This window comes from Eubalaena glacialis, chromosome 16 (genome assembly GCF_028564815.1).
Source record: "Eubalaena glacialis isolate mEubGla1 chromosome 16, mEubGla1.1.hap2.+ XY, whole genome shotgun sequence".
Classification (NCBI taxonomy): Eukaryota; Metazoa; Chordata; class Mammalia; order Artiodactyla; family Balaenidae; genus Eubalaena; species Eubalaena glacialis.
The window spans coordinates 86,548,330-86,562,722 of record NC_083731.1 but is presented as its reverse complement, the minus strand read 5'-3'; the positions used below and the strand labels follow the sequence as shown (position 1 = coordinate 86,562,722).

At 47.9% G+C, this 14,393-nt stretch overlaps 1 protein-coding gene across 1 annotated transcript; it reads right to left on the bottom strand.

Moving 5' to 3' along the window:
* Window positions 1-1,431: 1,431 nt before the first annotated feature.
* Window positions 1,432-7,035, bottom strand: SHISA2 (shisa family member 2). The gene is made up of 2 exons (XM_061170761.1): window positions 6,608-7,035; window positions 1,432-3,638 (listed from the first exon to the last, which is right to left on the bottom strand). Exons 1-2 carry the CDS (start codon window positions 6,936-6,938, stop codon window positions 3,085-3,087), a joined length of 885 nt encoding a protein of 294 aa, XP_061026744.1. The 5' UTR covers window positions 6,939-7,035; the 3' UTR covers window positions 1,432-3,084.
* Window positions 7,036-14,393: the final 7,358 nt, after the last annotated feature.

The window sequence follows — 14,393 nt, the reverse complement described above, 5'->3', positions numbered from 1 at the left end:
CCAGGAGGCTAATCAGAGGCGGAAGGCTGGCTTGAAGCTGAGCATCGCAGAGTAAACATGCCGGGAAAATGCATGTATTTGTCTTAATGGTCTTCTCGCCACTTTGGATGTTGATATTCTTGTTAAATTTTAACTTTCCCAGCGGCAGCAGAAGTGATAGGAGATGCCGAGTTTCCGGGCTCTTAGGTGGACACAAAGAATTGGTTCATTCTTCCTCGCAGTCAAAGGGTCTGACTTTCCTACACACGGGATACAGAATGCCCCCCGTGAACCATCATGAACCAACCGACACTGAAGGCTTCCATACAGAAGACGTGCAACGGCAAACTATTCTCTAGCTGTACGTGCTCCTTTTGTTTTTCCAACAGTTTACAATATTTCTACGGGGTGCACATTACACCTTACAGGTTCTGATTTCCTGACAGTAAGGAAGGTATACCGAAACCAGGTATTTGAATGTTCTTACTTCATCAACTGAACTTCTCCAGTTTTGATGAAAATTGAAGAGATCTGAGGTTGCTTCTAGGGATGTTACATTTTTTGGAAAGACCCAAGTAGCATTCACTAAGTGAAAAACTCATTTCATTTATTAAAGTGCACTTGTGCTTGAATCATGATATTGAAAAGAAGTTACACTCAGACAATCCTGTATGGAGAAGCAAGCACTCTCCATCCCTGTGTTTAGAAAAGGCTGCTGAGAACGTCGCAGGGGGACTCTAGCACCAGGTAAGGGTGGACTACATTGGTGACTGGTGAACCATGGCCTGATGGCCAAATCTGGCACACTGGGTTTGTACAGCCCTAGAGCTTAGAATGGCTTTTACATTTCGAAATAGCTGGGAAAAAAAAATCAAAAGTAGAATATTTTGTGACATGTGAAAATTATATGAAATTCAGATTTCAGTGTCCATCAATCAGGTTTCATTGGAACGCAGCCATGCTCATTTATGTACCTTCTGTGGCTGCTTTTGTGCTGTAGCGGCAGAGCTGAATAGTTTTAGAGACAACGTGCAAAGCCTAAAATATTTACTCTCTGGGTCTTCACTGAAAAAAAAAAGTTTGCCAATCCCAGGCTGGGTGATCTCTAAGGCCCCTTTCACCTCCAAATTCCTAAGAACTTTACTTCCTTAGATAAGCTGGAATCCTCCATCAAAGATAAGGTGCAGAACACACATTAACCTCCTAATATAATGACCCCAAAAGAACTGTTTGTTTTGTGCTGTCAACGTTTCCCATGGAGCATGTAAAATACCCACTGACTCAGAACATACTATCGACTTCAGAGATATCAATCACTTTTAAAGGTAGGCTCTTTGTTCTAGAAGGCAATGTTTATGATTTTTAGCAATTTTCCCCTATTAACAGGTTTAATAGACCATCTGAAAAATTACCAAGTAGAATGAAAATGAAAAAACCCAACTCCCCTAGGAATTCATGCCATAAAATATTTATTAATAAGTAAAATGATTTTCCCCTGCCTTTGGCTATTAAAAGATTTGATGGGGTATCTTTGTTGACACCAACTGCCAACAATGGTTTTACATTTTTCAATCATGAGATAGACAGAGATACAGACAGGTGATAGAAAAGGTAGATAGATCATAGACAGATGACCATAGATACAGATATAAATATGTGTAAAAGACCATACCTTACAACCATTTAATTACAAATCTTGGTTTTGCTAGCAGTTGGAAATTTACTGGCACACACTTCAACTTATTTCTTGTAAGGGAACAATACACAAATAAATTCACTTGAATTTCATAATTCAGAACACTGGTAATGAATACAGTGCTTGCTGAGGACTAAAAGAGAGAGGAGAACAAGAACTAACTTTGTGGGGAAGAAAGGCAATATCTCTTTGAAAAGCTCTTCTCAACTTGATAGTCTCTCTTGCCTGAAAAACAAGACATTTTGATAACGACAGTATAAAAAGCCTATGATTTGCGAAGTAAATTGAATCTGTGGTTTAAATTTCATCCCAAGTCTCAGATTTTGGCTGAGGAGCGATACTAAGTATCTCTCTCTGCAAGCGTTTCTTTGAGCTTTTCTAGGGAAGACAAGAAAATGTTTTATCAGATCTAGGCAGAAAGGCTGACGTTCATTTATAACAACAGTAATTACCTGCACTCAGTACTATATGAACACGGAGGTCTGAACGCCAAACAGAGTGAAATGCCAAGCCATACCACACAGCAAAATTAAGAGTCATTTGGAGAAGGAGCAGGTGATAGAGTTTATGATTTCAATATGAAAACACTTTATTACTCTTCTCAGATGTCAATGTAAAGTCAGAAATTTAAAAGATACAATCGAGAAGGGGCTGAATGGTTTTATTACTACACCATAACTACTTCAAGATTAAAATAATCCCAGAGTTCTGAAATGTCATCAGTTAAGTAACTATACAATTTCTTTCAGCCTCTTTTTAATGTAGGAAATCACTTTGTAATAAGATCTCTACACAAGGTAAAAAAGCACAAAATAGACCCAAAAAAAGCACAAAAATAGACAATATATATATATCTTTTTACAATGAATTAAGATGTGCCTGGGAAATGCTTGGATCAAGGACTCACCTCAGAGTCCAAATTGGTTTCCTTTTATAAGAATTGTACTCTTTACATCCCCCCTAAAACCTTGGATGCTTATTAGAAGCTGGCCCAGGTAAAAGGGAGGGAACAACTATTCTGATCTTGTACCAATACAATAAAACATAAAAAAGAAGTAACAGTAACGAAATAATAAAAACACTTCATCAGTTTACAAAATTCTTTTGACAGCCACACCTCAAGGGCACTTAAGGGCTCACATGTGTCACACAACCATTGGCGACGATACAGGCATCTCCAGGGGATGCTCTTCTCCATCATAAATCAATCATGCACTGGGATGAAACATGTCCAGAAACGCTAATTTGGAGAAACATGTTTTCATACAGTTTGGGGGCAAAGCAAGCCATCCAACAGAATCGTGCCACAAACACCAGCGATACGCTGGGACTTCCACGTTGAGAATCCTTCCCAAGCCCACAGCTTCTGCCTCCCTCTGTCTGGTACAGGACCCCGGCCTCACCTTGCGTTACACAGTCACGGCTGGGTACATCTTCTGTTCGCTGTTAGTGTGAGGGAAGGGGGCCTGGATCTGCCTGTAGCCCGTCTGCAGCCCGTCCAGGAACGGGGGCACCGGGGTCATGGGCACCGAGTCGTGCTGCACCGTGTACCCCACGAAGGGGGGGTGCAGGTACTGCCCCTGGTGGGGCACAATCTGGGTGGCCTGCTGACAGTTGAGCACGGAGAAGTTTGTGGGCATGTTGACGTACACATTGTTCATGGTGCCCTCGGGCAAACAACAGTTGGTCTGTGACCTGGTCGGGGGCCCCCGGGCCCCCGAGTTGGCGCTGGAGCTGGAGCTGGCGGCCGTGCTGGATTGGCGGGAAGAGGAGCCTCGGGAGGTGCTGGCGCTGGGGATCATGGGGATGGTCTCCACCATGCGGGGCCCCCCCGGGGCCCGGCTCTGCTGGGGCTCCTGCTTGGGCCGCAGGCATCTGCAGCAGCAGGCGGCCACCAGGGACCCCAAGATGATGAAGGCGACAAACACCGACCCGACGATGAGGAAGGGCACATAGATGGGGACTGAAGAAAAGCAGAGAGACATACTGTGATGACTTCCTGTAAGGATGCAGGAAAAATCGGGGATGGGCAGCGGAGATGGGTAAGTGAACAACGCCGGTACCCAGAAGCCAGGAACCTGGGCCGGGCTGGCGTGTGCGCTTATCGGCCGCACACAGGAAGCACCGTCCTTTATCAAGTGCTTAGGGATGGGGGTGGCGCGCAGTAGGGCCTGCCTACAGGCACCGGGGATCAGCCCCCAAAGCAAAGCTGTTAACACTGCCAGCTAGACTCACCACCTGCAACGCTCATGGAGGCAAAGACCCAGTTTAGCAGATATATGAGTTTAACAGTTTAAGACTGTTCTAAAATCCCTAGAGTAATGGAACTGCCCACATTTCAGTCTACCCTAACAAACCGTTTGTAGGGTCTGCACAGAAATGAGTTGAAATTATTTCAAAGTCTTTTCTCCCCCCAGAAAATTATTTACATTCCTCGTAAACCTCTTTGACCATTTTTTCGCAGGTTCTTGTTTCATAGGCAAAGAAATCAAAAATTTAGGGCAGACCCTAGTCACAACCATTTCCAAAAAGAGTCTGTAAGGTACAGAGGTCAAAGAAGGGTTTTTAAATTTAAAAAAAAAAAGCCCTCCACACACACTTGACAAGCTGAAGGCTGGTCCCTGGGACGTGGGCCTGGCAGGGGGGAGGCCGTCCAGGCAGCGGGTCAGCATGAAACAAGGTACCAAGGAGGACAGGCTTGACATCTGTTCCAGAAAGAAGAGCCCGCAGTGAGCCAAGGCCCCAGGCAGGACCACGTGGCTGAGGCGGAGCTGTCAGGTCCGGAGTTAGGACACTGGATTCTGTGTGAAGAACCACAGGGAAAGCCCGCAGAGCCAAAAAGCAATGGGCATCCTACTTAACAAGGGAGGTTTATTCCAGCAAATAAAACTGTCAAGATAAAAATAAACACTTTCCTAAAGTCAGTAGCGAGCTCCAGTTTTCAATTATTTTACTTAAAAAGATCTTCGGGGTGCCATGGGCCTAGCACTACCGGGTTTCAGAAGCTGGACACACTGGCTGATGGGGGCTGGGAATCAGGAGGGAGGGGTCTGTGGAATCCCACCCTATGTGACCAAGAACCCATGTCTTCTGACACGTTCCTGCCCATCTCCTTGACTATTCGATTAGACGCCACACGAGGACGGGGACTGGTCCCGCTGGTCTTGGCAAAGGGCAGCGCCAGTTCGTGGTCCAGGGAGACGCTCAGCTCTCCCTCGCCTGAAGTCACAGACGCGAAACGCCCTCTGTCCCCTAGGGCAGCAGCCGTTCTAATCACGCTCCTTGGACAGAACTGATATTCCTGCAGTCAGTGTTTCTAGAGCATAGTACCACACGGAGCCATGGAGAAATGATGCCTCGTAAGTAAAACATACTTTATCAAGTATGTAACCAAAGGCTGATAATTGAAAACTTCATTTTCTACATTAAAGATACCAGCCCTATATGTTACCAAGTAAACAAGTAACAGTTTAAAAAAAAAAAAAAAAAACACCCCCAAAGCAGTCTAAGTCCACATAATGAGTTTTGGGAAGAAATCACTGTTCTCTTTCCAGGATTTTAATTGGAAGAGTAAATAACTCAGGGCAGAGAAGGCAGTGTTCCTGCAAGCCTTCGGCTCTGCTTAATTAGACATGTGCTGTCCTTCTTGAGTGCAGAAGTACAGAATTTTTAGGAGAAAAGATTCAAAAGTGGAATTTAGAAAGCATCCCCACATACCATGGCGTCTTGAGAAGTCGGCTGCCTACTGATTTGTCCACAGTCAGCCCAACTTCTAGGAGGCCAGCAAAAGCCCAACTTGGCACACACAGAGAAAGCAGTCAAGCGGTGTGCCCATGGCTCATCCCCCCAGGTTTATTCGGGAGGCCACACACCCCGCTATGCTGCGCTTGCCTTGTAAGACGGCACCTCTTCTGGAATTACCCTCCCTTCTCCTCTTCAGAGTCAAGGCAGCAGCCGACCAGTAGGAGTAGCTAATAAAATGCGTGACTGCAAAGGGAAGGACGGAAACGAGCTGCCTCTCAGCAGCCCCAGCCAGCTCTGTGAACAGGGACCAGCGGGGCCCCCGCTCAGGCGACTGGAACCCTGGGCTCGGGGCGGGTAGTATTAATATAAACAGTCCTCTCCTTCTCATAACGGGCGGAGACGCCCCTCCGGGCCATGTGTGCCCTTCCACCTCCACCAGGACCACATCCTCCCTCCCAAACACATTCTGGGATAGGCCCTCGAGGGAGGCATCTGGGAGACTGGTGACAAGCAGAGGCAGTGGAACCTATCAAATGCTTTCACGCCTTTGTTTCTCCAACTCCAACTTGGGCAATCTGAAAAAATACAGTTAAGGAATCAAGGCCACAAAGAGCAGGGCTGGCACCGCTCTGATGTCACACCTACCAAGTCCGACGTGGTAAGGAGGCCGGGGCGGGGGAGCTGCATCTTAGGGAGGGGTAGACTCTCCCCCGGGGTCTGGTAGAGCCCATCATCCTCAGGAAGCCCCAAGGAGCGGCCTTCCCTCCGAGGAGCCCTCAGGTGCCCCGGCCAGCCCTCTCGCTAGGGGGCGCAGCCAAAACATGACCCCGTCCTCGGACTTAGACCCATGGAGACAGGAGACCCGGGACGGGGCACGGAGACCCCTGGGCAGGAGGCACGTGGGGCTGGCTGCGGCCCGCCATGCCTTGGATGTTAGGGTTTTTTTCCGGAAAACCCAAGCCAAGCCGCTCTTTAGCTGATAGATGGGGAAACTGAGGCCCAGGGCGCTGAACCGGTGTTCCGTTCCACACAAAGTAAAGGCTGCGCCAGGACGCAGGCACCGCCTCCCGGTCCAAGCCCCTTTCCTGAAGTCGCAGGCTCCGAATTCCCTTCCCCTCTCCAGGCTGCCGGGTTCCGCCGGCGAGGCAGAGCCCCTTCCTCCCCTCTCCGCTCGCCCGGCCCGCCTACCTGCCGAACCGTCGGGGCCGTCTTTGTCCGCGCGGCCGGGCTCGCCGGCGCCCTGCTGGCGGTCGTTGTCGCAGCCGCCCTGGTCCAGGCGCGCCTCGGCGCTGGAGCAGCAGTAGCGCAGCGCGCAGCTGCCGCAGCAGATGGTGGCGTCGCCGCCGTCGAAGCGCTCGGGGCACTGGAAGCCGATGCGCCAGACGCCCTGCGCGTCCAGCCAGCCGTGGCAGTACTCGCCGCTGGCCCGCGCCCCCGCCGCCAGCAGCGCGGCCAGCAGCAGCCGCAGGAGCGAAGCGGCGTCCCGGGAGGAGGCGGCCGGGCGGCGTCCGCCCCACATGGCACCACCCTGGGCGCGGGCGGCGCGTCTCCAGAGGGCGCAGGGCCGACTCCGGGAGGTGGCGGCCCGGCGCCCCGGTCCCGGCGGTGCTGAGGCCGGAGCCTCTCCGCTGAGTGTCCCTTCCGCGGCGCCTTCCGCGCGGGCCCCCGCCCCCCCGCCGCGACGTCCGGGAGCTAAGCCATGCCCTCTCTCGGCCGGCGGCCCGGCCCCAGCAGAGGCTGCCTGGAACTCGTGGGCACTCGCTGATGGAGCTCTCCGGGTGCGACTCAGAGGGCCCCCGGGGCTGCCGTTTCGCAGCCCCCGGAGGCTTCACCCGCGACGGGACCCTCCCCGTGCATCCCCGAAGGGACGCTCGCTCGAGCCGGAGGACCGCTGGGCGCGCCGCTGCGGACCCGGAGCCAGGGCGCTGCCGCACAGTTTAAGCCTCGGGATCCTGCGCGCTAGTCGTGGCGCGTCTCCTGGCCTTTATTCCCCCCTCGGGCGGCGAGAAGAGGCCAAGGCGGCGGGCAGCGGGCACAGGGCTCCGGGCAGCAAGTGCAGCGGCCGGCCGCGCTCAGCCTCCTGCACTCCAAACTCGGTCCGCATGGCTCCGGCCGCGCTGCCCGGGCCGCCCGCCGGGTGCAGCCACCACGTTCCGCTCCGCGGGCCGGACGGTCGATCCTCCCGGCGCACGCGGGCGTCCGGGACGCGGACGAGAACCGACGCGCCCCGCCGGGGTCCCGGGAGCCAGCCGCGGCTGCTGCTGGGCGCGGGTCCAGGCGGGCGGCTCGCCTTGCTCCCCTTCTCTGCTCTCCGGCCTCGGCGCGTTCCGTCTGGTTCCCCCTCCCCCACGCCGCTGCGCCCTGGGTAGGTGCGCACCGCTGGGCGCCTCCCACGGAAGTTTCGGTCCCCGGGGCTGCGGAACAAGCCGAGCGCAGCTGCCGCCCGCCCAGCCCCGACTGGCCCGCCGCGTCGCTGCGCTGCGCTCTTAAGAGGAGCTGGCGCCGCGGGTGCGCATGCGCGCTGGGGCCGCCCCGCCCCGCCCCGCCCCCGCCACCCCCGGGGCCGCGAGCCCTTTACTTTCTGTCTTGAGAGGCCGCGGGCCGTGGGCTGCCGGGTAGAACGAGCGCGGGAGACAACGGCGCTCGAGCTAACACAGTAACAGCAGTAACGGCAATAAGGGCAAACTCAACTTGCTTACTGCAGGTCGTAGGCGGCATTCACAGTTCGGATTCTCACAACTTCCCAAAGAAGGGTGTTAATTGCGCTCCATGTTACAGACGCTGAAGTTGCCACTTAGACTCACTTGTCTCTCCAGTTCCCAGCCCCTGATGTCCAGGCCGCGGCCGGTCACTGGCCTGGGGCTGCGTGGTGGGCTCGGGCTTCTGCTAGGTGGGGTGCAGACTTGCCAGATTTGGCCGCTGTCCGGATGATCTGTGTCGCTTTTCTTTCTAAATTTGGGCAGAGCGATTTATTGGATTCAGGCAGAAAGGTGCCTCGGCTCCACATTTGGCCCCGATGGTGTAGACAGCTGCGTGAGGAAGCAAACAAGGCTCCGACGGACCAGCAACGCGGCTTTGAGGAGGAGAGATTAATAGCTCCTGTCTTGCGGAAGCTGAAGCAACAGGTGCTGATGCTATTAAAGCCGCCGTGATTATTTTTAAAGGATCTGGTGACCCTTCCGACACGGTCTGGAAGTCAGCGACCTGACATCTAGGCCCAGCCCGACCAGAAAAAGAATTCTGCATCTTGCTGGCCTCAGTTTCTTCATCTTTAAAGTGGAGCATAAGTGGTGCTGACCACTGAGGTTCCCCCCGAAGTCCGTGTCTATGGAACACAAAGCAATTTTATTCACAGCAAAGACGCCGCTGTTCAGACACCGTCGGGCACTTGGGCGGGCCGGGTCACCGCGCGGACTCGGGCAGGGTGGCCTCCCTGCCACTCGCCCCACGGAATCAAAAGGAAAAAACCGACCCTACGCCCTGGAAGCAAACACCTTACTCTTTTCAGTAAACCTCTCTCCAAGCACTGCACTTGATTTCATTGGACTTTGCGGCGGGGGGGAGGGGTATTTTTAGCTTCATAAAATTATGTATTTTAAATGCACCGGCCACGAACTTTTCTAAACCTAGTAAATGAACGAGATTTTAATATCGAATTATTCGTTCCACAACTACAAGCTAAGCGGTTACAGTATACCGTGTTCTGTGTTGGGTCCTGGGGATTCTCCAAGAAGCCAGACGTCGTGGCCATTTCCTTCAAACAGAGATGAAAGTCTCTGGAAATGGGACAGAGAGACAAAGAACTGAATAAGCAAAGATAGTACAAGTATTATAAAGCTATGATCGGTGATGTACAGGGTCAATTTAAGCACATAACCTGGGGGTCGGGAGGGGAGGGGTATCAGAAAAATCATCAGAGCAACAAACAGCTCTTAGACCAGAAGCAGCCGAGGGAAGACTCGGTTTTTCAGATTGAGTCTTTTTCTTAGAAAACATTGATACTGTGAGCTAACGTGTATTGAAGGCTTACTCCATGCCAAGCATTGTGCTGCGTTTTATGTGCACATTTAATCCTCACAGCAACCCTACAAAGAAGACGGAATTACTCGCCTCACTTTGCTGGTGAGGATAACTTGCCCAGTCCTTACCGACAGAAAGTCACAGTTTGCCTGGACTCCAGAGCCTGCCCACCACGCTGCTGGTCACCAGTCTCCACTACAGAAAGCCCGGAATTAACTGCTGACTCTACACTAATCACCAGATGGCTAGGCATCATTATTTTCCTGTGGCACGATAAAATGACTGGGGTGGGGTTCAGAGGGTTAATACTTTACCTTTTTTTTTTTTTTTTTTTTTGCCTTTGGGGAAAAAATTAATGCAAGGGAATTGTCCATTTCTTCAGACGGTACTTATGCCATATCCTCCTTCCACTATCCATTTATCCTCTTCTCCAAAACACCCATGATTTGTCAGTTTATTAAAGAAGAAAGCACTGTTGGCCATTTTCATACTGAAATTGATTTATGACCTGGTAATGCCAGAGCTTAAACACAAGAAGTTTTTCCCAAATGGTTCAGAACCATTAGAATGGTTAGTCCACAACCAGCAGACTTGGAAGTGCACAGCTTCGAGCAGATTCATCCTCTGTTTTCACTGCTGTGTTCCTTGATTCCCTACAAGTGAAGGAGACGCCTGTTTCGTGGTTACTCGATGTGGTGGTTGGTTGTCATCGATGCTCATAGAGACTTTATACCACTCTGTTCCTGCCTCTGACTTGATTTTACTTCTTTTTCTTTGTGTATCTAGTATGTTGTATTGAAATTTTTTATAAAATAAGTTGTCAAGTACTCACTGAGCATCTCTGTGGGAGGTGCCACTGGGTCATATTAAGGTGGCAATGTTCCTTCCATAAGGAATTCCCTCACCATCCTTGACAGACAGTCTTAAACTATTTTACTAGTCTTTTCCGAGCAACTGTAACTAGTTATCAAAACATATAGGTAGTAGTAATAATTTATTATAATCAAAACTAAATGTCAGGCAGTCTGCCAAAGTAGATTTAAACACCTATGAAGGAATGCCCTCCTCCCTCTTAAAAAGTTGAATTCTGTAGACACTAACTGCAAAAGTATATTTTCAGTTTATTTTGCTTTTCAGTCTGTGCCTCTCTCTCTCTCTCTCTCTCTCTCTCTCTCTCTATATATATATATATATATATATGTGTGTGTGTGTGTGTGTGTGTGTCAAACTGAACTTGATTCTTATTTGGTACCTCTGTTTTGCCTTTGGATGTTTTCCTCTTCAATTTGTTATGATGTTTCTTAGTACCTTTCACTCTGCTTGTTCATATAGGATTCCTAGCTGTGACATGGGCTGCCATCAACCCCATTTTAAAGCACTCACGTGTAGCCTCAGCATATATGGTGGAAAAAACGACGTAGTCAGCTTTATCCTTGAATCAGGCTCAGTGCGGCAAGAGGCTCATGATTGCGAGAGGCACGAGGGGGAGGAAACCACCACTTCAGGTTGCTTGATTCACAATCACTGTGATATGTGTGTCTTTTGAGTAGAATGAGGGCAAAATCACACACACTGTTTACATCGTTATGTCTCTCCCTCTCATTATTCTTTTTCCACCAAGCTCCTACACAGTAGTTGAATTTACGTAATTCGAATGTGCAAATGACATACTTTCTTGATCAAACAGAGCAGCCAGAGGAGCTAAGTAAAACACTTATCCTTCTAAAACAGAGAAAATCAGTCGCTCAATACTAGTGCATTGTTAACTTTAATTGTAACACCTAACAGAATGTTATATTTTACCGCTAGGAAAAAAAAAATACAATTGATTTAAAAACAAACTTCTGACATATCTTTAAGAGTACAAGTACAAAGTCATAGAACTAAAGAAATGATTACTTGTAACTCGGCTAACTGGAGTTGATGCAAATCATATGGAGGTAATCATATTTCCTTTGGCTGGAAGTTCTAAAAGCTGCAAGATCTACAGTGATTTTCTGTATATTTCAGGAAGAACAGAGGTTCCTACCATCTGCACACCAGTCAGCAGTCTGTTTAGGAAGAATGGCTTTCCCTGGGTTCATTCACTTCTTTCCCTCCTCTTTTATAAATAGGAGTAGTACTGAAAACTCACATTTGGTTTACCAGAAGTTCTTTTAAGTTAAAGTGTTTGTGTTAACAAATGAGACCGCAAACCCAAACAAATATGTTAATTTACATTTCTTTTAATTTTGTCTTGTGGTTTACTTATTAACCTCATCTGAAAATAAAAACGGTCATAAAATTTTGAAAAAAAAAATCTTCCTTGTTGCTTTAAAAGTTTTCATCTTTCATCCTCCTGTTTTTTCCTTGTAATTAATATACTGACTTTCAGAAAAGTAATTTCCATACTTAAAATTCTTTTTCTTCTCATCTACTATTAACTTTAAACATTTGACGTACTGCTCTCCCTGCCCCATCCTCACCCCTAACCCCAGAGTTTTACTGAAACATTTTTATGTTGATTTTGATGTTTACTATTGGTATATTTTCTTTTTGAAGATACGGAGTTAAAAACCACCCAGGACTTCTTCCAGTAATGCCAGAGTGTCTAAAAGGGTGGCGTAAACAAAATCAACATAATGTCAAAAAGCCTGCAGCAAGTTTTTGCAAATCATATATCTGAGAAGAGTCTAGCATCCAGAGTATACATACAACTCAACAACAAAAAGACAAACCCAATCAAAAAACAGGCAAAGGACTTGAATAGACATTTCTCCAAAGAAGATACACAGCAAGCATATGAAAAGATATTCAACATCATTAGTCATTAGGGAAATGCAAGTCAAAATCACAATAACACTTCATACCTACTAAGATGGCAATGGTAATAATAATAAACAGAAAATAACAAGTGTTGGAGAGCATGTTGAGAAATTGGAACCCGCACTTTGCTAGTTGGGAATATAAAAACCACTGTGCATAACAGCTTGACGGTTCCTCAAAAGTTGGGCACAGAGCTACCATATGACTCCGCAATTGCACTCCTAGGTATACATACCCAAAAGAGTTGAAAACATATGTCCAGCATGGCGCAGCCAAAATAAAAATAAATAAATATATATATATATACTTTAATAAAATAAAAGATAATTGGACAACATTTTAAAAACTACACACAGCATCACTATTTATAACTGCCAAGAAGTAGAAACAACTCAATGTCCATCTACCAATGAACAGATAAACAAAATGTGGTCTATCCATACAACTGGAATATTATTTGGCCATAAAAAAGACTGAAATACTGACACCTGCTACAACACGAATGAACCTTGAAAACACTATGGTAAACCAAAGAGCCAAACACAAAAAGGCATATAATGTATGATTCCATTTATATGAAATGTCCTAAATAGGCAAATCCATAGCAACAGAAAGAAGGTCAGTGGTTGTCTGGGGCTGGGGAGGGAGGGCAGAAGGGGAAGTGATGGCTTAATGGGTATAGGCTTTCCTTTTGGGTTGAAAATGTTCTGCAACTAGAAATGGTGACAGTCGCACAACCTTGTGAATCTACTAAACCATATTAATGGTAAAATTTATCTTATGTGTATTTTACCACAATAAAGAAGAATCTAGAAAAAAAAAAAAGACTGCAGCTGTGAAACTGGCCATCTACCTGTGATGTCACATGAAGGTCCTGAAGCAGGTTCACTAATCCAGTCTCAAAACTCTATTCTCCTAATGATGAATGACACTGGAAGATGATCAGCTAAAAAGTTCTGCATCACAGTCAGATACTTCTGAATGTAATTCCAAGCCTCTAAGATGAATGTTGCAAAACCTCCGTTATGGACTTAAATTATGTCCCCTCCCCCCCAAATTCATAGGTTGAAGCCCTAACCCCCGATGTGACTGTATGCGGAGAGACAGATACAGGAGGTGCTAGGGAGATAATCAAGGCTAAATGAGGCCATAAGGCCCTAAGCCAACAGGACTGCTGTCCTTCCAAGAAGAGGAAGGGACGCCAGGGGTGGGCACACACAGAAGAAAGAGCAGTAAGGACACAGTCAGAAGACGGCCGTCTACAAGCCAAGGCGAGAGGCCGCAGGAGAGACCAAACCTGCCGGCACCTTGATCTCAAACTTCCAGCCTCCAGAACTGTGGGACATAAATTTCCATTGTCTAAGCCCCCTAGTCTGTGGTACTTTGTTATGGCAGCCTGAGCTGACCAATACATCCTTCCTTCCCTGCTCCCTCTAACCCACTGATGGCAGGAATGCATAAGACAACTGAGGTCTTCCTAAAATGTGAGGCAGCTTGGGTCATAGCCCTATACCGGTGGACCACAGAGGGAGGAGCTGCAGTGACTGGAGTATGTGCTAGAAACAGTTTGAGGAAACTAGATATTCATTTAGAATACGGTACTTAAGGTAAATGTATGCTGATTCAAAATGGTTGGACAATTCTACTCCTGGGCATATATCCAGACAAAACTGTAATTCAAAAAGATACACGCACCCCAATGCTCACTGCAGCACTATTCACAATAGCCAACAACCGTAAACAACCTAATGTCCATCAACAAATGAATGGATAAAGAAGATGTGGTATATATCAATATATACAATGGAATAGTACTCAGCCATAAAAAAGAATGAAATAATGCCATTTGCAGCAACATGGATGGACCTGGAGATTCTCATACTAAGTGAAGTAAATCAGACAGAGAAAGACAAATATCATATGATATCACTTATATATGGAATCTAAAATACGACACAAATGAACGTATCTATGAAAGAGAAACAGACTCACAGACATAGAGAACGGACTTGTGGCTGCCAAGGGGGTAGGGGGTGGGAGAGGGATGGATTGGGAGTTTGGGATTAGCAGATGTAAACTATTATCTATAGAATGGATAAACAACAAGGTCCTCCTGTATAGCACAGGGAACTATATTTAATATCCTATG